This window comes from Argentina silus (genome assembly GCF_951799395.1).
Source record: "Argentina silus genome assembly, chromosome: 5".
Classification (NCBI taxonomy): domain Eukaryota; kingdom Metazoa; phylum Chordata; class Actinopteri; order Argentiniformes; family Argentinidae; genus Argentina; species Argentina silus.
Genome location: NC_139659.1, coordinates 4,104,194 through 4,126,693, shown reverse-complemented (window position 1 = coordinate 4,126,693; position 22,500 = coordinate 4,104,194). Strand labels below are relative to the sequence as shown.

The following is a 22,500-nucleotide window of genomic DNA, read 5'->3' as shown; positions in this document are numbered from 1 at the left end:
GTTTTATTATGGGCTGTACTTGTCGTCATGACAAAGTCTCTCTGTAGATGAACGTGGACACTTGAGAACGGGGAGGTTAAGCTGCTGTCGGCTGTGAGTGGCAGAGAGAGAGAGAGAGAGAGAGAGAGGCTACGCTCTGATGATTGGGAAAGTGTAGTCACTTTCACTCCCTAGCCATTATGTGTGCTATGGGGTGGGATAGTATCACACACACACACACACACACACACACACACGCACATACACGCACACACACACACGCACATACACGCACACACAGAAACACGCACACGCCCACGCACACACACACACATACACATGCGCGCACACACGCACACACACACACGCACATACACGCACGCACAGAAACACGCACACGCCCACGCACACACACACACACGCATGTACACACGGACAGACACACACACACACACACACACACATACACACACACAATTAGGAGCCCCACTTTAAAGCCTTCCCTGCAGGCTCTGGTGTGTTTAATGCAGCCAGAAGGCTTCGATTACAGCTCTATAATAGGACATCTGGTAGCTGACACACTGAGACACGCAGAGAGCATGTAGCTGTCAACCCAGAAACACACAGAGACACACAGAGACCATGTAGCGGACACACAGAGAGCATGCAGCTGTCAAGGCTTTGGGTACTCCGGGTCGGAACACTGGGGAGTTTATTGTAGTGCTCCTGTCATGTCACCGCGAGTGTGAAGGTGCACTTTTTGTCTTTTGTTTGATCTTCAGTGTTGTTCTCCTGTTGTCTCGAGGACGAGCCTTCATGAAAGAAGCTATCATGATGGATATACAGTTTGGTTGTATTAAATGCACTCACACACACCATGCACTTGTGCTAATGCCGAGAGGTATAGGTGGTATCGCGAGCCTCAGCTGTAAAGTCTGGTCAAGCGAGATTACTGAGGAAGCAATAGCTGGTCATGTATCAATAAATGCCCTGTGTTCTGGATAGCGTGGCTCAGAGCAGCAGCAGCAGCGAACGTTTCAGCTCATATAAGACAGTTTATTGGTGGGTTTATGACTGCATCCTGTCTCTTCAGCGACAAACCTCCTCAGCAGCACCAGATGTGTGTTCAGACAACAGGCAGATGATCAGCCGTGGGGTACAAGACATCTGATCCCACAGAGAGTGGTAAAGGGCATGTTCCAAGGGAGGCTGAAACAAGCGTGACTGACAGATCCATTTGAAAGAGTGGTCTGGATAGTCAGGAGAAGCATATGGCTTGAAATCGTTCTTTATTGTTCAACGTTATGTGACAACAACTTCCTCTAATATCGGTAGCAGAGACAGGGGGGGGAAGTGAAACCACACTGCCCTCTGCAGCATTTCAATGTTAACTACACCTACTGCTATGAAACCCAGTGGAGGCTGGTGGAGGTGGACGTGTTTGATACCATTCCCTGTTCCGTTCCATGTGTTACAACAAGCCCGTCCTCCAATTTCTACCCCCACCAGCCTCCCCTGATGAAATCAGTATTTTGTTATCTCTCCGGATAGATGTAGTCTCTTGCAAGGGAGGTCGTAATATCAAATAGTGCTGCTTCACATCATGACATTACGCTTCTCAAGTTCCACTGTGTTATCTTGCTTTCATCAGTGTGTAAGCCAGTGTGCCACTGTAGCAGAACACTGCTGTCCGTTCTCTCAAATCCATTTCGAGAGGCTACACACTCCCCCCACATCCACACAACCCCAGGCCAGACGCCTACTCACCGTGTTGGCTAGCTCCAGGTAGTTCCCTCCCAGGGGGGCCACGCGGGCGCTGGTGTGGGCCAGGAGCTTGTGGAGAGTGGACTGCTGTTCTAGGACAGTCCCAGGCTGCTCAAGGAGCTTCTGGAAGAGGCCTGACTGATGCTGTGGTTGGTTCTGGGGCTGCTGGGTCTGGAGCTGAGGCTTGGGCTGGGGTTGGATGTCTGGGCTCTGTAGGTCACGGGCCCCTGAATCGTACTCCCAGCTCTCCCTGGCCCCAGACAGGGCCCCTAGGGAACACATGTCATAAGCAGTTAGCACTGCCAGCGCTTTGTGACATATTCAAGATTTGACATACGCAACTCCCATAGGAAAGTAGAACTGGTCTCATGCTGGGTCTGACAGAGATGCCTTTATAAAGCCTTCATTTAAGGAAATGCCCAAAGGACTGTCAGTTTTACATGCCACTAAAGAAACACTTTTGTTGCCTTATTGCAGTAAAGGGTATTGAAATGGGTATTGTATATACAACACCAAATGCCTACAGTACGTGGCTTTTCAACATTTCACCAATGGGCCCAGTCTAGGCAAAGTGTTTGAGTTAGGAGTCTTATTGACTTAGCTTCTATAAATGGCCCATGTTCGTGACTGAGGCTGAGAGGGAGAAACATTCCTGCTCATCACTTCTGATTGGTCTCTCATTTCATTACACAATAACATAATAACACACACTGACACTGGCTGATGATCTCCAGGCCCGTACACAGCAGCCAATTAGCACAGGGGTTACTGAAAGTTTAGAACCTATTCCACCTCACTGACTTTGAATGTGAATCTCTCACAGCTAAAGGTCAAGTAAACAGGTAAAGGTCAACAAAATCAACAAATACATCCGATTTGAATGGATGATACGGTGTACTAAGAAATGTTTAAACAGCATACCTTGTCTTGTGCAAAGCTCACTACCTTCAGCCATGTTTGCCTGTTTGATGTTGGTTGTTTGTGGTTGTTAATGACTGTGGTTGGTGTTGACTGTTTGATGTTGGTTGTTTGTGGTTGTTAATGACTGTGGTTGGTGTTGACTGTTTGCTGTTAGTTGTGAGGTGTTGATCATTACTGTAAGGTGTTCATTGTCTTGGTTGTTTGTGTATTATTGTAAGTGATTACTTGTTGTCGCTCATGGTTTGATTATGTCAAGGGCCAGGAGTTTTTCCCTTACTACGAGATGTGAACCAGGAACAACCGCCAGGGATGTAGTCATAGCCTTCAGCAAAGGGAGTTCTTTACTGGTCAAGTCACATGGTCAGGAAAAACTCCTCGCCCAAACCGACGTCAAATCCTTTCCTCATTCTGATTGGCTCCCCTTCCACACACTCACCCAGGCTGTTCTCGCTGCTGGTTGGCCAGGAGGCGATGCGTTCTTGGAGCTTCCTGGTGTCGGAGTCCTGGGAGCGCTGGCACAGCTCGCCCTCCTCCTGGCGTATCTCGTTGACCAGCTGCATGCGGCAGCGGGTGAAGTCTTCAAAGGAGATCTTCCCTCGCTCGTCTGCCCCCAGCTGACCCATGATCTCAGCCACAGACTCCTCCATATTCAGCTGCCTGCACACCATCAGTAGATCATTCCTACAGCACAGGGACAGGAGGGTTAGAAGAGGATAGAATGGGAAAAATAGAATAGAGTAGAATCCAGTGGAATAGAATGGAACAGATTTAGAATAGATGCAATCAAATATCCCAATCTCAGGAGAGGGAGATTGTCTATGCAGCCCTTATAAAGGGTTTATAAAGCCTCACAAGTTGGAGTTCATTTAAAGTGGGATATATGAGAAAACTAGGAAAAGATTTAAATTCCATGAAAAGCCTCTAACTAACTACTGTTTTCTCTGTAACAGAAACTGATAAATGACGAAAAGCAGATGCATTTGAGTTAGTTTAGTTACCTCTAAAGCAAGCTCCCCTGCATGTTTGAATTCTTCCCCCCAGTCCCTGTTCTACTGTGTAAAGAATGCTTATAGCCCTAAGCCAGGTACTTCACTGTCAAGACCGAACATTCAACGCCTCAAAGTTCAAAAGCACCTCATAATGACAGCCTCCTGTTGTGATTACAGTGAATATTGCTGTGTAAGCAGTAACTTAATAACTTCACCACCGCCACGATATAACTGCCATGACTATTCTTGGCCAGGAATGTAGAATCTAACAGAGGAGCGTTGGAACAGAGGAAATGTTCTGATGTCTGTACACAGGAGGGTCCTGTGTGATCTATCTTGCTTATGCCAGCTTGTTGCAGAACATGGGGGGGAGGGGGGGGGGGGGTGGCGCATTTGATGTGTCTTTGGATGCAGCACATCAAATACAGCTGCTGTGATCTCAGTCAGTGGGGACTTTGATAAGGCTTGTTTACAGTATGGACTGTAAACCAGCTAAGATGTGTCAGGCCCACGAACGTGTGAAAACAGCTCTAGATAACTATAGATGGTGAGAAGGAGCTGGTAGCTGCGTACTATCTGTCCTTGGGTAAAGCTGTTGCTACCGTAGCTCGTGTGATGAGTAGGCCCTGCCTGCCTGTCACCTCAGATTTAGCCCTCGTAATAGAGGTTGAAAACTTGGTATAACGGTACACCTCTCGCGATTCAAAACCTCTGGTTACACGATCACAGTTTACCATGATGATATTGCATGCACCTACAGATGTGTCGCTCTGCCGTCATACAAGTATATGGACCGTATGATCCTGAGCAATGTCCATAATGTGTCTCTCTTGATGAAAAAACAAGCAATAATATCTATATATCTATATATATCTATATCTATATATATAATAATATTTTTTTTTTTTTTTTTTTTTTTTTTCAGCTCCATAATGACAAGTACTGTCTTGTAACTTTTTAAAGAACTCAAGCAGGAAACTGGATGGTTATTGGTCACATCATGCAACCGTTTCCTCCTATTCCCCAATATTCCCAAATCAGTCCTAAAATTTAGAGAGCAGCTTGTTACAGTAGTGTAATGTTTCAATCGTCAAAAAGATTGAATACAATCACTTATTAGGAATATACATTGATGTAACCGTTTGCGCATACGCATCCAACATGCATCCAGCTGTTTTGTAGCCTGGATAGTTGCCATTCTTCGAAGTGTCCGAACATAAATAATTTGTTCGCTGCGGAACTTTGCTCACACTACAAGACACAAACGAACTGATTCGCAAAGAAGTGATATTATTTTCAGCTCGCTGATGCCTTGGCGCATCTGTAACTGTTGATGCGCTTGAATATTAAAAGGTTGGAGCCTTTCTCTACCTGTTGATGTAACCGTCTCCGTCCCCGTCGCATGTCTGAAACAACCGTCTCATCCTCTCCTCTTCGCCGGTGCTCGATGTGTCACTGCTGCCGCTGCTCACACTCACCTCCACCGCGGCCGCCGCCATGATCTTCCCCGAAAAATGCGTAGCCTACTGTAACTACTCTCTTGTAACTACTTGGTAATAGCTACTCCTCAGAGTCTCCGCTTTGTAGCATTGTACCTACTTCCGTAATTTGCTACAAAGCATTATTTCAGGCAAGTGAACAAGTATGAAATGTGCTCTGTAGAGTTTTTGGGTCACTTCTGCTAGCTAAAAGGGGGTTGCAGCGCGTGCCATAAAAGTCAAGCCCGAAATCAGGGAGGGGGGGTCGGGAGAGAGAAGAGCCGCTTCAGGGAAACTGTTGTTGGGGTGAGAGCGGAGAGGAGTGGGTTGGCCTTTTGGCAGTCAGGCAAAGCAAAAGCATTGGATGGGATTATCAGTGCCCCGAGGGCAACTTTACATCAAGGCTCAGGGATAAAGGCTACATTGTTGATGGTTATTGAAAAACAATTGAATAAACACTACAGAGACTAGAAGAACAATGAAGAGACCAAGGTGTTATATTTTTGTTTCAGTGGCAGAGCGTGGAGCAATTCATGAGAAATTAATCCAGATTACTTTCAGACTCCATGAACATTTATATTCAGTGCACCATCACAGCCTTTCATTGGCAGGATTTAAAACAAGTAAAACAATCATTTCGCTGAAATATTGGAAATGTTGGCCTCCACAAATGTATTTAAGCCATTCATGATAGGTGCTTTTAAACAATGCAACTAAGAGCCATACAATGTTCAGTTGCACATTTCCTGGCAGGACTGAGGACCGAGGATTCAGCACATGAAGGAAAGGAGCCAAGGCGAGGAAGCTAGTGGATTGAGATGCACCCTTGGAAAGAATCAACTGCACCGTGACGTTTCGGACTCCCACCCCAATCGCTGTTTTTAAACGGGAGAGCCGGACGCAGTAGACGAACAGGGACTTCAGAGGTAGCTAGCCGCAAGCTATCTAATACGTCACATTTAAAAACATATATGAATGTTTTATCCACGATGTGTGTATAATTCACAAATGAATAGATACAATAAAGTGACACATTTGTTAGGTATTTTCGGACGCTAACAAATGAATTGACGGCTAGCCGGGTGTTAGCTAGCGAGCTAACTTTTTAGCTTCATTTGGGACTGCTACAGTAGCTAGCAGTGAGAGGTTTGGTGCAATAGTTTTGTTCAGGTAATAGCTAAGCTATCTTTGTGACAGTCATCTAGCTAGTAGTAGTAGGTAGTTGTATCTAGCCAAACACCGTTAATATCCCTCTCTAATCTAGCTAAAGTTAGCTATCTAAGTTAGTGAGTTTAGCTAGCTATAATGGAATAATAATACAGCAAGGTAGTTGTCAGTTTTATCATTGCTAATGTTGATTATATTATGGTTTCTGTTTCTGTTTCCTGCAGTGCATCAACATGTCCCGTCCCAGTACAGCCTCCCCCAAGCCTACCCCGGGCAAGTCTAAACATTCTGGTGGAGGGGGACCCAGGGGTAAAGGGCTGAAAGACATACGCATAGAAGAGGGGGTGAAAATAGCGGTGAACATCACCATGGAGAGATTCCAGTACAGCGACCAGAAAGGTAACGGTGAAATGACACGAGTGTAGGAGAGGTGATTTGGAATCACGCTCTCATGATGAGGTCGCCCTTTCTAAGACATGTAAAACGCAAGTGTCACCCTAGGCACTTGAGTATGTCCTCCTGGCCTGATGGTCGTTGCTTGTGAGAGACCTGGGTTCGAACCTTACCCTCACACGTGCTTCAGCCAACGTTGATGATATGTTGTATGCTAGTCATTGGAGTTGCCTAAAGCTCATACCGATCTGGAGCCTGTCATTATCTCTTATCTTACATCCCACACTGTCTGCTTCTGCAAGATTAGTCAAGTTCAACGGATGCTTTGTGTAGAACTCGATATATTAAACACATCAGCCTCATCATATGTCTTTTCATTCCACAGAGATGAAGTTTCCCTCTTCCTTGTCCAGCACTGAGAGGGCCTTCGTTCATCGCCTGGCCCAGTCCCTTGGGTACATTTCTAAAAGCAGAGGGTAAGCTCGCCAGAATTACATCAGTTTCCTATCTAGAGCAGGGGTCTTAGAATGGGACTAGTGTGTATAGTGTTTTGGGAAAATCTGCCGTAGGATACAGCCCGGTCCCAGATCTGTATTTGCCTTCACCGACCCCTCTAACAAACATGACAACAGTGGGAGAGTCGGACTAACCCAAAGATCTGGGACCAGGGTACCTCCGATACACTCTCACATAGGTGAGAATTGATGACAGAAGTGTGTCACCCCTCTACCTTATGGTGTGTTCGAGTGTTACTCAGAACTTCCCACCATGATTCTGCATGGAATTTTTGCATAGTGCTCCTTATTGGTTGTTTCTGACATACTTCCAAGTGAGAAACTCAAAAGTTAGCATCCTCGTAACATGAGTTTCCAAATTTCCCAGTTTCCTATTTCCCAGTTTCCTATTTCCAAAGTAGCATTACATCATACAGCATGTGTAACTGCTTAGCATCCATTTTTATTGATCTGTGCCTGGAACCTTTATTTGTCTCATATTCAGTAAGGGATTGAGCCGGACCCTCCATATCAGCAAGAAGGATGGCTCTGAGACGGCCCAGTCCATCATGACCTTTCATCTCTCCCAGAATTCCAAGCACGTGGTGCGCAGCCTGCTGCAGAGGTTCCCCATCACGAACAAGGAACGCACTGACCTGCTGCCTCGCACTGAGAGAGGGCTGTCAATGGCTCTGGAGGCTGGTGAGTGTGTGTGAGTTTGTGTAAGAAAGGGGGGCGGGGGATCTTCTGTTTCTATCCCTGTGTGCCCACACTTATGGAGATCTGAAAGGTTTTGACCGACGTAAGCACATCCTTTGGGATGGGTCAGACACAGGTTTTTGTGCGTAAGGACTGGGGTGAGGGGCTAGGGCTTAATTAGAGTTTTACATGGATTGTGAGTTTTACATGGATTGTCTGCCCCCCCCCCCCCCCAGAGAACAGCCGTGACAAGAACAGGACGAGCGGGCGGCTAAACAACGGCATCCCCCAGGTGCCCCAGAGGAGAGGCCCGTCTGAGCTGGACTTCTTCCGCCGCTCCCTGCCTGTGTACGAGCGCCAGGACGAGATCGTCCAGGTCATCAAAGACAACCGCGTGGTCCTCGTGGTCGGGGAGACCGGCTCTGGGAAAACCACTCAGGTGAGAGAGAGGGCTCTGGGAGAACCACTCAGGTGAGAGAGAGGGGGCTCTGGGAGAAGCACTCAGGTGAGTGAGGGGGCTCTGGGAGAAGCACTCAGGTGAGTGAGGGGGCTCTGGGAGAAGCACTCAGGTGAGTGAGGGGGCTCTGGGAGAACCACTCAGGTGAGAGAGAGGGCTCTGGGAGAACCACTCAGGTGAGAGAGGGGGCTCTGGGAGAAGCACTCAGGTGAGAGAGGGGGCTCTGGGAGAACCACTCAGGTGAGAGAGAGGGTTAACTCACTATTCAAATAGGATCTCTCTCAAAACTCTTGCTGTATTTATACTGTTAATGCGAGAATACCATTGTTCTATTGCCGCAATTTATTTTATTTACTCACCTATTGAGATTGTAGTTAAACTGCATCCTTATTGATAGGCTCATGGTGTTTTTAGATATCTTGTTTGCCTTGAGATTTGTGTGACTGCTGACAATAATTCCCGATCTGTAAACTAACCGGGAAGTGTTTTTGTTTTCCCAGATCCCTCAGTTCCTCCTGGACGACAGCAGCAGGAACGGGATGCCGTGTCGGATCTTCTGCACTCAGCCCAGACGTCTGGCGGCCATCGCTGTGGCCGAGCGCGTGGCGGCAGAGAGAGGGGAGAGCATCGGCCAGACCATTGGATACCAGATCCGCCTGGAGAGCAGGTAAGAGACGTTTGTCCTCTTTCACTGTGCTGCTGTACTGAAGGTAATTCCTCCAGCACTGTTGTCATTATTTGGATTATTTTACTAGCTTAGCTCTCACTGACTCCTCTGGTTGACCCCTACCTACCGTACCTCATATTCCACACTTGACATGTACTGACATGTACGTCTCAACATACAGTAACTGCTGATGTGAATGAGAATAGCCCTTTATTGACCTCTACCTGTTTGACCTCCCAGGGTTTCCCCTAAGACTCTGTTGACCTTCTGCACCAGTGGAGTCCTTCTGAGGACCCTGATGGCCGGAGACGCGACCCTGTCCGCTGTCACTCACGTTATCGTGGTAAGCAGTACCGCTCCACACACAGGGCCAAATGGAACATTGAGGGCCGGTTCACCGGACAGAGATTAAGCCCTAGTCCTGGACTAAATACAAATTTCAGTCGAAAATTTCCATTGAGGATGCATTCTAGTCTTGGGATTAGTGTTCATTTGTGCCCTGGAAATCAGCCCAAAGCATAGAAAAAGGGACGAAGTACACTTTCTGTGCAACCACTTCAAAGTGCCCCAAGAAAGAGATTTGGCTCAATCGTATGTCATTTTTACTCTTGTTATAGTTAATGGTTTTATCTGCAGTACATGAAAACACATGAAAACACAAAATGAGTCATTGGTTGGTTACTCCATTGGTGTAATAGTCCCCACTTCCTGTCTCCCTGTCCAATCAGGATGAGGTTCACGAGCGTGATGGGCTGAGTGACTTCCTGTTGACTAAGATGAGGGACATGCTGCAGAAGATGCCCACTCTGAAGCTGATCCTCTCCAGCGCTGCCCTCGACGTGGACCTCTTCCTCCGATACTTCAGTTCCTGTCCTGTCATACACAGTAAGACCACCCTCATCCATAGCAAAGTCAAACCTCATCCATAGCAAAGTCAAACCTCATCCATAGCAAAGTCAAACCTCATCCATAGCAAAGTCAAACCTCACCCATAACAAGTCAACTTTGATTTTCAGTCAGCCATACTGAGTTTGCGTTGCGTATACAGAGACGATGGTACCATTTAGGGTCACTCTGTCTCATTTAATAAGGTCGATCTCATTTCAGTAGCTTATGACGTTAAGGGGACAAAATGCAGCTTTTACTGAAAGGAAGTTTTGGAAATGGATGATGACAATTTTCTGGCCTGTTCTAGTCAAAGGACGACCCTTTGAGGTGAAGCAGCTGTTTCTGGAGGACATCTTGAGGACAACGGGTTACGCTAACAAAGAGATGGTCTCATACAAGACGGAGATGCAGAGAGGTAACCGTCAATCATGTTCTACTACTTATTTGCCTGCTCTCTGAACGTAACCTCTATAAATGTACATGCAATCAGTATGATCAAGTGTGTGTCGTCTCTGTTGTCTCCTCTGTGTGTGTGTGTGTGTGTGTGTGTGTGTGTGTGTTTGTTCTCCTCCGCCAGAGGAGAAGCAGCAGACGTCTCTGACGGAGTGGTGTAAGGTCCAGGAGGGGGGCTCTCGCCAGGAGTCTCTGAGAGAGAAGACGGCGCCCTCTTGTGTCCTACAGGAGAACGATCTGCTGGACGACGGAGGGGACGGTGTCTTCAACCAGCTGGTAAGGAGAAAGGGCAGATCGGTTTCCTTCTTAGCCGTTCTGTGATGCATCTCTCAATGTCTTTGTTGTGGTAGTTCTACCATGCAACCAGTTATTTAATTTGTATGAGTCATGAGTTTAATATTGTTCTCAGTCCGTACTGATTCAGTAACAGGATCTTGTATTGATTGTTGTATTGATTCATATGTGTACCCTGTGAATGGTAGCCAATAGCCTATTAACAAAACATTTGACAGTATTGTTGAGTAATATCCTTGTCCTTGTCTGATTGTCTTTTCAGAATGAGAAGGATGTGTCATCTCTGGACCCGTGGCTGCTGAAGGAGATGGACGCCTGTATCTCTGACATCTTCCTCAACCAGGACGCAGACGCCTTCATCCAGCTCTTCAACCTCATCCTCAGTGAGAACGTTAGCGGTACGACAGGGCTTTTATTTTTCATCCTTTCTTGTAAGGCCCTAGCTAGCTCCTCTATACAGCGCATTCGGAAGGTATTCAGGCCCCTTAATTTTTTCCACATTTTCTTATGTTCCAGCCTTATTCTAAAATGGATTCAATTTTTTTTTCCCTCAGCAATCTACACACAATACCCCATAATGACAAAGCGAAAACAGATTGATGAGGATACGGCTGTAACATAACAAAATGTGGAAAAAGTGAAGGGGTCAGAATATTTTCGAATGCACTGTACGTTGAGGGCCACAAATTAAGCCTAGTCCCTAGATCGTAAATATAAAACCTCCATTGAAGGCACTTTTTAGTCTAGGATCAGGCTTAACCTGTGTCCTGGAAAACCTGCCCAATGAACACAAATACTCCTCTTTGAATGAATGTGTGCTGTGCTAATATCAATATTAAAAAAGGGGGAAACAATGGATTGTGGCTAATGTAGTTTTCAGGCTGACCCTCCCTCCTCCTCTTCCACCCCTCCCTGCCCCTCAGTGGACTACATGCACAGTGAGACCAGTGTCACTCCTCTCATGGCGGCAGCAGGCCGAGGCTTCCTCAGTCAGATGGAGCAGCTGTTGAGCATGGGAGCCAACATCAACGTCAAGGCCTCCAACAGCTGGTAAGGTAGCGGACCTGGGTTCAAATAGTATTTGAAATAGTACATTTCAAATACTTGACTGTGCTTGATTGAGTTTTCCCTGCGCAAAATTGAGCCAATTGAGTCGTCCCAAAATTGCGAACTTCGGCTCTCCAGGCAGGCTTAAGCAAACAATCAAAATATTTTTTAAAACATTCTAATAGTGATTCTGGGAAGCTGTTACCAGACTACTGTGATTAATTTGTCCTCATTTCATGTTACAAAGCCTACTGTTCACGACAGAGGAGGCTTGTGAAGGTAAAAACAGAGGACCGGCTCATTGTAATGCATGGAATGGAACGAGGAATGGTATCAAACACGAGCAATACATACATTACAATGAGCCCGTTCTACCTCCACCAGCCTGCCCTAGTCCAGGAACCCTGATGATGTGAGATGTTGATCATTCCTCTTGTTTTGTTTCAGGACTGCTCTGGATTGGGCCAAGCACTTCCAGCAGGCTGACGCAGTGGATCTACTAGAGTCCTACCTGTGAGAGCTGTTTAACACATTCCATATTGTGGCCAGGTTAACAAAGAATGAATGATTTAGCCAAACGTAATGCTGCAATGTGAAACAAACACCAATTAGACCTGGATATACCCTCCTGTGAATGCAACAAAAACGGACATAAAAACCACTAACACAAAAATGCAAACAACCACTGTCCCCCCAACCACCACCCGCTCCCCATCTTGTCGTTACATAATAAAAGTTGAATAATCTGAGGGAAACACTGCATCAACCACACTAACCTCTCACCCCCCCCTCCCCCCCCAGGTCGTCGCTGGAGTCTGGGAAGCTGGACGAGTCGTCCCTGGTGCAGGCGGCGGCCACCACGGAGCTGAGTGCCGAGGACCAGGAGCTGCTGAAGGGCTACCACCACAGCTTCGACGACGAGAGGGTGGACCTGGACCTCATCATGCACCTGCTGCACAATATCTGCACCAGCTCAGAGGAAGGTGAGAGCTTAGGGTCCCGAACCAGCTACAAGCTGGCCAACGCACCAACACCACCACCACCAACCAACACCACCACCATCTTGAAATTCCGGTTTTTCATTCATGTTTGTTCTTCCATTCCAGGTGCTGTTCTGATCTTCCTGCCTGGCTATGATGAGATCGTGGGACTGAGGGACCGCATCCTCTACGATGACAGAAGATTCGCTGACCAGTCTCATAGGTAATGATGGCACCAATACATACAATTTAGTACGGCACTTCTCTAAGACCTAAAGACGCTGAAGTAAAACCAGTTAAACAAGAGGTGAGAACAAGGAGTCACTCTGACTTGATTATCGTTGTCTTTTGATGCACATTTTCACTATGTTAATCTGTGTTTCCTGCTTAGGCAACTAGATTGTAGATTTACACCCAACACTTCAGCAAGTCGGATTAGAGAGAGGGGGGGAGCTTCAGTGACGTCATTAAATCAGCAAAAAATGGCCAGATAGATTACACAATATTGAATGCACAGAACTAGGATTAGTTTACCCTCACAAATCCCAACCTTCAGTGAAAATACTCCAGGTCTAGGGTTAACCTCAACCAGTGGAGGCTGGTGGAGGTAGAAATCAGAGGACAGGCTCATTGTAATGCATGGAATGGAATGAGGAATGGTATCAAACATGTGTCCTCATTCCATTCCATGCATTACAATGAGCCCATCCTCTGATTTCTACCTCCACCAGCCTCCCCTGACCTCAACCTGCTTCAGTCTCGAGCTTGATATGTTTTTGCTGGTCCATCAGGTACCAGGTGTTCACCCTCCACTCCAACATGCAGACCTCAGACCAGAAGAAAGTCCTGAAGAACACTCCTACTGGTGTCCGCAAAATAGTACGTCAGCAGTTTTTCACATGCTCACAAACCAGGGGGGGGCTGGTGGACGTAGAAATCAAAAGATGCGCTCATTGTAATGCATGGAATGGAATAAGGAATGGTACCAGTGGAATGAGGAACGTGTCACGTGTTTCATACCATTCCTCATTCCGTTCCGTGCATTACCATGAGCCTGCCCTTCTACCTCCACCAGCCTGCCCTTCTACCTCCACCAGCCTCCCCAGTCACAAACACATGAGATATAGATGAATACCCTGAGTATTAACACCCTTGTGTATGTTTTTGTCTTTATTTCAAGATTCTGTCCACCAACATCGCAGAGACAAGCATCACGGTCAACGACGTGGTCTTTGTCATCGACTCAGGCAAAGTCAAAGAGGTACAGTGAGATTGACTTTGAGGACAACACCATGTGTTATCATACCATCCCCGGGCAGTTTCTATGGCAGAGTAACAAAACAGTGTACTTCTGCACTCGTTTTTAAGAATTTCAGAGTCATGAACCAATCACCAATGTGTTAACGATGTGTGAGTTACCCACGTTTCCCCACAACAGAAGTCCTTTGATGCCCTGAACCATGTGACCATGCTCAAGATGGTGTGGATCTCCAAGGCCAGTTCTCTGCAGAGGAAGGGGAGGTGAGACCCAGACATTCAGAGACTCACCATCAAAATATGATATACTTTATTCATTTCATCCACTCTGTAAGACTGGCTCATCATGATGATAAGGAGTGGGTTCTCCTCTGTGCTCCTCTGAAGCTCCTGAAACTCCTGAAAACTCTCCCAACCCTATTGGTTGATTCCGAGATGGCTCTCAGTGGGGAAACTCAGAGATCTTTTTTTTCCCTTGGCTGTCTTTTTGGGTGGTCCATGGTTTGGTGTTAGATCCTATTTGTTTGTATTGTATTTATTGTCTATACATTTTTTTTCTTGTTTTTGTTGTGAAGCTCTTTGAGATTTGTTTATGTAAAAAGTGCTATACAAATACATGTTATTGAGATCTCAAAGTAACACACATTTTCTAGCGGGACATTTCAGAGTTTACCATTTCTGAGGAGCACTTAAATGCAGCAGAAGTCTCATTATGTTTTGATCTTCTATGAAGTCATAGTTGAAAGTGAATGTCTCCTCAGAGCTGGGCGTTGCAGGCCTGGGATATGCTTCCACCTGTTCAGTCGCCTCAGGTTCAAAAACATGCTGGAGTACCAGGTCCCTCAGCTGCTGAGGATGCCCCTGCAGGTACACACACACACACACACACACACACACACACGTTAACACATACACTCTCGCACGCTAACACACACATTCACACACACTTGCACAGTTTTATTTGTGGGGGTTAATTCTCTCTCTTCCTTGCCTCTCTCTCCCTTCCTCCCTTCCTCCTTCAGGAACTCTGTCTCCACACCAAACTGCTGGCTCCCATCACCTGTCCTATCGCTGAGTTCCTGGCCAAAGCACCTGAGCCTCCCCCCACCCTCATTGTTAAAAACGCTGTGCAGATGCTAAAGGTAAGAGGCGCTAGCTTTCCCCATACTCACTCTACGGTGTTGTTGTCTGCATATTGGATTTAAGAGTTAGTGTGCATTTATGTTTTCCGTCAATGATGGACATGATTTGAATTAATTCCACAGGTACGATTCTGTTTCAAACCATTTGTGGGGGTTTAAGGACACTCTCTACCCAGACACCATTTGATCTTACTTATGCCATTTGCTAGTTTACTAGTATATTACCTGACTGTCGGGGGGATACACAAGACGATTCCATTGACCTCCAATGACTTCCTCCCCCTCCTCCAGACCATAGATGCCATGGACCCCTGGGAGGACCTGACAGAGCTGGGCTACCACCTGGCGGACCTGCCCGTGGAGCCCCACCTGGGGAAGATGGTGCTGTGTGCCGTGGTCCTCAAGTGTCTGGACCCCATCCTGACCATCGCCTGCACCCTGGCCCACCGCGACCCCTTCGTGCTGCCCGCCCAGGCCTCTCAGAAGAGGGCTGCCATGCTGTGTCGCAAACGCTTTGCCGCGGGCACCTTTAGCGACCACATGGCTCTTCTTCGAGCCTTCCAGGTGAGGACAGAGGAGAGCCCTTTTTTTTTTTTTTTTTTTTTTTCTCAATTTCAGACAACAGCCATATAGCTGTAGCGGAGGTGGTTTGGAATCATGCTCTTGTGATGAGGTAGCCCTGCCTGAGACATGTACGACTCAAGTGTCTCCCTCAGACCTTGAGGATGTCCTCTAGGCCTAATGGTTGTGATGGTGTCTTCCATGTGGGAGACCCGGGTTCAAACCCCCGCTTTTTCACAGATCCTCAGATCATTACATCAGAGACTTTTAGCTCTTGCGTCTCCAATCAAAACATTTCTTTCCAGTGGAAACCTTTTCAAGCTATCCTGACAGACAGCACATTGAACAAGGTCACATGTCTCCTCATGTCTCCACTCTTCCTGTGTCTGTTGTAGGCGTGGCAGAAGGCCCGTAGCGACGGCTGGGAGAGGCCCTTCTGTGAGAAGAACTACCTGTCCCAGGCTACCTTGGAGATCATCATAGGCATGAGGACACAGCTGCTGGGACAGCTCAGAGCTATAGGTGAGACCTGCCTGTTAAACACCTAGCTCAGCCTAGCCTGGCCTAGCCTAGCATTACTGAGCTTAGCCTAGCCTAGCATTTATAAGCTACCATGGATATTATCATTGGGATGAGGACATAGCTGCTGGGACAGCTCAGAACTATAGGTGAGACTTACCTGTTAAACACCTAGCTTAGCTTAGCCTAGCATTACTGAGCTTAGCCTAGTCTAGCATTTATCAGCCACCATGGATGTCTCAGAGCTATCGGTGAGACTTACCTGACCTTTACCACCTCTGGTTAGGAGAGTCAGGAGTCTTTTATATCTTATCTCTCATAAGCAGATTATTCAAATGGCACAACTCTGCATAAGGACAGCTCCCCCTCTTTACGTTGTTTTCTGGTCTCTACGTTGTGTTCTGGTCTTTACGTTGTGTTCTGGTCTCTACGTTGTGTTCTGGTCTTTACGTTGTGTTCTGGTCTCTACGTTGTGTTCTGGTCTCTACGTTGTTTTCTGGTCTCTACGTTGTTTTCTGGTCTCTACGTTGTGTTCTGGTCTTTACGTTGTGTTCTGGTCTCTACGTTGTGTTCTGGTCTCTACGTTGTGTTCTGGTCTCTACGTTGTGTTCTGGTCTTTACGTTGTGTTCTTTCATCAGTCTGAAGAGAACTTAGGACCCAAAAGAAAGGCTTCCGTGCGAGAAAGCGAAATAAACAGAAAGTCACCGGTTTTCCCTCGCGTGTTTTTCTCCAGGGTTTGTGCGGGCGCGCGGCGGCGGGGACATCCGGGACGTCAACCTGAACAGTGAGAACTGGGCGGTGGTGAAGGCGGCTCTGGTGGCCGGGATGTACCCCAACCTGATCCACGTGGACCGGAACACCTGCTCCCTGTCCGGGACCAAGGAGAAGAGGGTCCGCCTGCACCCCACCTCCGTCATCAGCCAGCCACAGTACAAAAAGGTAGGCCGCCAAGTGCCACAGACTCCCATACAGGAGTTACAGGGGCGCTTTCCCAGAAAAACTGATTCCAACCGACACTTTCACGAAAGAAACTAGGACTAAAAACACACTTTCGATAGAAAGATTCTCCATTGACGATGCTTTTTTACTCTAGTGTTCGGCTTATTAGGCATCACCTGCATCAGGGGAAACTGTCTCCTAATGTAGGAGGCTTGTGAGTCAATTTCTCTCTTGCCATATTTATGTCCATTTCATGCAATACCCGAAACCTGCATATTAGTGTACATTTCGCTGTGTTTCAATAGAAGAAAAGTTGCGACGTTTTTTTGTTGTTTACTACTGTTGTTGCTGTAAAAGTTTGAGTAGATGCTTGCTTCATACTCAAGGCTAGAGGAGAATAGACAGAATTCAACAGTAACAGCGGAAAATGTCATTGATGTTTATATAGATTTTCTTTATACAAAATGTGACGTGTCGTCCCCCCCCCCCCCCCCCCCATCTTTGTTGTTGTTCATAGGAACATGCACACAAGTAGACTTAGTTTTTTTCCCACTCTATCTTCTCAAGAGGGGGAGAAGAAGCAGAAAGCACTAGAGTTGCTTTTTATAGGGCTCTCTACTCTGTTGAAGACCAAGCTTTATACGTCATCGTTCAGCGAAGTGTCCCAAAGAACTCAATACACCATTAAAGAGACAAATGTCACCATTAGGATGACTAGCAAAAGAGAGTCCGGTAATTACTGGTAAATTATTACATCTGCCTTACCCACACGCTTAGTAAACCTTGAGCCAGATCAGAACATATTTACCATTCGTTAGCTACCACTCAGATTGACTTATCTCCATTTATGTTTACATTCTGTAGTTTGTGACGTACAGACAAGTTTTGTAGCGTATGCCAAAGAGTGAACCAGAAACATGGGTTGTGTTCCAATGTCATCACTAGCACACCACTTAGAATGGAGCATACCATTTAGAATGGAGCACACCATTTAGAATGGAGCATACCATTTAGAATGGAGCATACCATTTAGAATGGAGCACACCATTTAGAATGGAGCATACCATTTAGAATGGAGCACACCATTTAGAATGGAGCACACCATTTAGAATGGAGCACACCACTTAGAATGGAGCATACCATTTAGAATGGAGCACACCATTTAGAATGGAGCATACCACTTAGAATGGAGCATACCATTTAGAATGGAGCATACCATTTAGAATGGAGCACACCATTTAGAATGGAGCACACCATTTAGAATGAAGCATACCATTTAGAATGAACTCTTACTATTGACCATGCATTCTACAAAGGTATGCTCGTGTGGCTATAGGAATATGTTGTTGTTTTGTCCCCACTCCTCAGATCCCCCCGGCCAATGGCCAGGTGGCGGCTGTCCAGTCCCTGCCCACCGATTGGCTGATCTATGACGAGATGACGCGAGCTCATAGGATAGCCAGCATCCGCTGCTGCTCCGTGGTCTCCCCTCTCACGGTGGGCATATTTGGGGGCTGCGCCAAACTCCCCAGTAGCGCCCTACAGGAGCCCGCCATGCTGAAAGGTAAGCTATAGTTCTCTGGAAGTTTGCGTCAATTATAGCTACACATGGATCACAAATTAGCCAATAAAACCAACTTAAGATTTCTTGTCGTAACCTCGACTCATGAAAGTCTCACTTGTGTATATGAGGGAATACATGTGCTCCTAGAGGACAGTAACCACCACTGGTCCTCTGTGGCTCAGTTGGTAGAGCTAACAACGCTTAGGTTGTGGGTTTGATTCCTGCTGGGACCATATATACTGAAATGTATGCACTCACTGCAGTGTAAGTCGCTTTGGATAAAAGCGTCAGCTAAATGGCATAATATTTTATACTACCGGCGCTCTCTGTTTAGAAGACGTGGTGAATGAGAGCAGTGACAGCGAGATGGAGGACCGCTCCACAGCTCACCTGGCCCAGATGAAGATTGACGAGTGGGTCAATTTTAAACTCGACAGAGAGGTGAGGGAGATGTTATGAGTTTAGAGAGAGGTGTGTATGTGTGTGTTGTTTTTGCAGTGCTCGTATGTATGACCTGTCTGTGGAGGTGTGTATATGTCTACATTTTCAGGCAGAATGAAAGGACTCTTGAGGCTGAAGCCTGGTTGGCAGCTCAACCTTCAGTCTGAAGAAGGAGTCATATTGACCCCTGAAGACAGCTGGTTGTTTCATCTGAAGAGCAGCTTGCACTCTTGCCTCTCACTCTCTGACTCAACGTTTTGTTAAACTGTTCTCCCCCTCTCACTCCCCCCTCCTTCTCTCTCTCCTTCTCTCCCACTCTCTCCCCCCCCTCCTTCTCTCTCTCAGGTGGCAGGCCTGGTGTTTCAGTTGAGACAGAAGTGGCATGGTCTGTTCCTAAGGAGGATCCGCTCTCCCTCCAAGCCCTGGTCGCAGCTGGACGAGGCCACCATCAGGGCCCTGGTCTCGGTGGGTGATGGATGAGATTGGATTGGATGGATGGATGGATGGATGGATGGGATGGAATGTTTATAGGTGTATAAACAGCATGCATGCAATGTACTTTAATTCGCACAGCGACCCCTTGACATAAATTCAAGATTCAAATTCAGAACGTCTTTATTGAAAATAGATATGCAAGTATAATAGAGTAACATAGAATCGTGTTGTTTTGTCCCAGGTGTTGGGGACGGAGGAACAGTCGGCAGGCCTCCAGCAGCCCACCGGTATCGGCCAGCGGCCCCGGCCTATGTCCTCCGAGGAGCCCCCCCAGACCTCCTCCTGGAGGAGCAGCAACAGCAGGTGGACCCCCGCCACCAACGACACCCCCGACCTGCTGGACGACCCCCCTGCACCCGCACACCCCAGCACGGACAGGTAGCGAGCAAGACATCTCAACATGAGAAAAGAACATTGAGCAACTGTGAAAAAATAAATAAAAATAAATAAATAAATAAAAAACTATTTATTGTGACAAAATGAATACGAGGAAGATGGTTATCTAAGCTTAGTTGATTTGAATGACAGCAACTCCCAATAGCAGGAGACTTGATCCACTTGACCTGAGACACAGACCACAAATAGGCCTGACCTCAAAAGAAGGAAAGAGAGCTGCGTACTCGAGCTCCGATGCTGATGATTTATTCAACCAACGTTTGGGCACCGAGCTGCTGCCTTCTTCAGGGTTTCAGTCTGTGCCTGACCTCAAACACACATGGCTATTCAAACGTAACGGGGCTTATGAAGCCTATTGTCCTGTGTTCTGTTAGTCCAGTTCTGTTAGTAGGTTCTGGGTCGAGTATGTTGCTCTGATCTTGGTCCGGGTGTCTCTCCTGTAAAATTGATTGACCCTAACCCCTAATCCCCCCCCCCCACCCCCAGGTCCTCCAGGCTGTCCCCAGCCCCGGCCCTCCTCCAGCCGAAACCCTCCCACAGCAGAGACAAGGCCTCGCTCAACTCCAAGCGCTCGTCAGACGACCACTCCTCCACCAAGTCCACTGACTCCTGTAACAGCCCCTCGCCCACCTCCTCAGGAAAGGTACACACACACACACACACACACACTCACTCATTCACTTACTCACCCACTCACACACACACACACATACTGACTCCATAGTCTTCAGGAAAGGTACACAGAAAATAATCCCCACAAACTGACGTCCATTCACTCACTTCCTCACTCTCAGTCTCCTTCACTCTCTCCCTTCCTCCCTCGTTTCACTCCTTCCCCTCCCCCCCCCCAGTGCTCCAAGCCCCCCTCCCCTCGTCCAGGCGGGGCGTCAGCGCGGTACTTCATCATGAAGAGCTGTAACCTGAGGAACATCGACATCTCCCAGCAGAGAGGCATCTGGTCCACCACTCCCTCCAACGAGCTCAAACTCAACAGAGCCTTCCTCGAGAGCAACCTGGTGTTGCTAGTCTTCTCTGTCCAGGGCTCGGGACACTTCCAGGTACATAGACCAACATGTTGTGTTAACTGGGAGGGAAGGGGGGGGGGGGGGGTCGACAGAGCCTAGTTGGGGGGGGGTGAGGAGTCTGTCTGGTAGATTGTGTGACCTGGATGGAGTTTGATCTGGAAGGAATTGGCGGTGTGGATGAATTAATTAGAGAGAGAGAGAGACACACACTAAAGTGTTGTTGTTTTCTCCGTGTCTCAGGGCTACGCGAGGATGACGTCTGTGATCGGTCAGGAGCGCTGCCAGGACTGGGGGTCCACGGGGCTGGGGGGGGTGTTCAGTGTGGAGTGGATCAGGAAAGACAGCCTGCCGTTCCAGTACGCCCACCAGATCCTCAACCCCTGGAACGACAACAAGAAGGTGCAGATCAGCAGAGACGGACAGGTGAGAGAGAGAGGCACCACACATAACAATACACACTTAACATGATCCCTCTCACCCCTTTTCTGGACTATTTCTATTCTCTTCCTCCTCCTCCTCCTCCATTCTCTCTTCCTCGTTCCCTCCCTCCTTCTCACTTCTCTCTCTTTGGGTCATCCTTTGTTTCCTTTGGGTCATCCTCTTATCGGTCTCTCTTTCTCTCTGTTGGTCATCACTCCCTCCCTCCATCGAACCTCTCTCTCTCTCTCTCTCTCTCTCTCACTCGCTTTCCCTTTCTTGGGTAATTTCTTTCCTCTTTTTCATCTTCGTCCTCGCTCTCCCTCTTTCTGGTTCCTTCCATCCTCCGTTCCCTCCTCTTCCTCGCTCTCCTCCTCTCTGGGTCATCCTTCGTTCCCTCCTCCTCCTCACCTCTCTCTCTCCCCCTCCCTCCCTCCTGTAGGAGTTGGAGACCCAGGCTGGAGGTCTGCTGCTGCAGCTGTGGGAGAGACTCTCAGGGAGGCAGCAGCTTCAGCAACACGAGGTACACAACAGACTACCACCTCCACAGGCCTCATCTTTACCAGCAGACTTCATAGGCTTACACATAAACACACAACAACAACAACAACAACAACAACAGCAGCAGCAGCAACTAGAGCAACACGAGGTACAGTCGACTTACAACCACAGACTTCCATTTTAGGAAGTCTTCATTAAATTCTGAAATGTTTTACTTATTATTAAGTAGTAGGGCCCCGTAAGCAAGGTAACCATTTCTGAGGTGGTTCGTCTCTCCCTCTCCTTAGCCATGAAAGGTTGCACTGCTTCGATGAATGACTTGGAGGACCTCCCTCCTTGACTGTGAATCATCCTACAGAACAGAAGGATGGACCCAACCATCTACTGTACTACGGTGGCCATGGGTTTCACCCTGCAACTAGAACTGAAGATCTGAGGGCTGATTTATTGTCTTGGGTGTTGTGATCCACCACCTCTTTAGGCACACAACTGTAGATTCTCTTTCGTTAATTCGCTAACCAGTAGCACGATGTGGTTTGACTGTTTCTGCCTTGGAGTTTGCAGTTTATGTT

General features: G+C 47.4%; 2 protein-coding genes across 3 annotated transcripts in view; one reads left to right on the top strand and one right to left on the bottom strand.

Annotated features, from left to right (window-relative positions):
• Positions 1 to 5,154, bottom strand: part of mcc (MCC regulator of WNT signaling pathway) — a 68,764-nt gene extending 63,610 nt beyond the window's left edge. The window contains exons 1-3 of the mRNA XM_083669836.1: positions 5,025 to 5,154; positions 3,101 to 3,345; positions 1,747 to 2,012 (exon numbers count right to left, since the gene is read on the bottom strand). Coding sequence (XP_083525962.1) covers positions 1,747 to 2,012; positions 3,101 to 3,345; positions 5,025 to 5,152 — 639 coding nt within the window. The 5' untranslated portion in view covers positions 5,153 to 5,154. The remainder of the gene's footprint in view (positions 1 to 1,746; positions 2,013 to 3,100; positions 3,346 to 5,024) is intronic.
• An 817-nt stretch (positions 5,155 to 5,971) lies between these two features.
• Positions 5,972 to 22,494, top strand: ythdc2 (YTH domain containing 2). 2 transcript variants are annotated; one of them, XM_083670082.1, is made up of 32 exons: positions 5,972 to 6,057; positions 6,523 to 6,697; positions 7,077 to 7,167; positions 7,691 to 7,887; positions 8,121 to 8,323; positions 8,842 to 9,008; positions 9,249 to 9,351; positions 9,737 to 9,893; positions 10,204 to 10,311; positions 10,474 to 10,625; positions 10,906 to 11,041; positions 11,567 to 11,693; positions 12,138 to 12,203; positions 12,492 to 12,673; positions 12,797 to 12,893; positions 13,462 to 13,549; positions 13,851 to 13,931; positions 14,109 to 14,191; positions 14,689 to 14,794; positions 14,950 to 15,069; positions 15,361 to 15,633; positions 16,026 to 16,152; positions 16,884 to 17,089; positions 18,458 to 18,653; positions 18,988 to 19,094; positions 19,440 to 19,559; positions 19,771 to 19,967; positions 20,472 to 20,628; positions 20,837 to 21,043; positions 21,251 to 21,433; positions 21,870 to 21,950; positions 22,216 to 22,494. In XM_083670082.1, the coding sequence occupies exons 2-32, from the start codon at positions 6,532 to 6,534 to the stop codon at positions 22,219 to 22,221; spliced, it is 4,290 nt and encodes a 1,429-aa protein (XP_083526208.1). In that variant the 5' UTR covers positions 5,972 to 6,057; positions 6,523 to 6,531; the 3' UTR covers positions 22,222 to 22,494. The 2 variants fall into 2 exon arrangements, with proteins under 2 accessions (XP_083526208.1, XP_083526207.1); XM_083670081.1 differs by having other exon boundaries at positions 21,870 to 22,076.
• Positions 22,495 to 22,500: the final 6 nt, after the last annotated feature.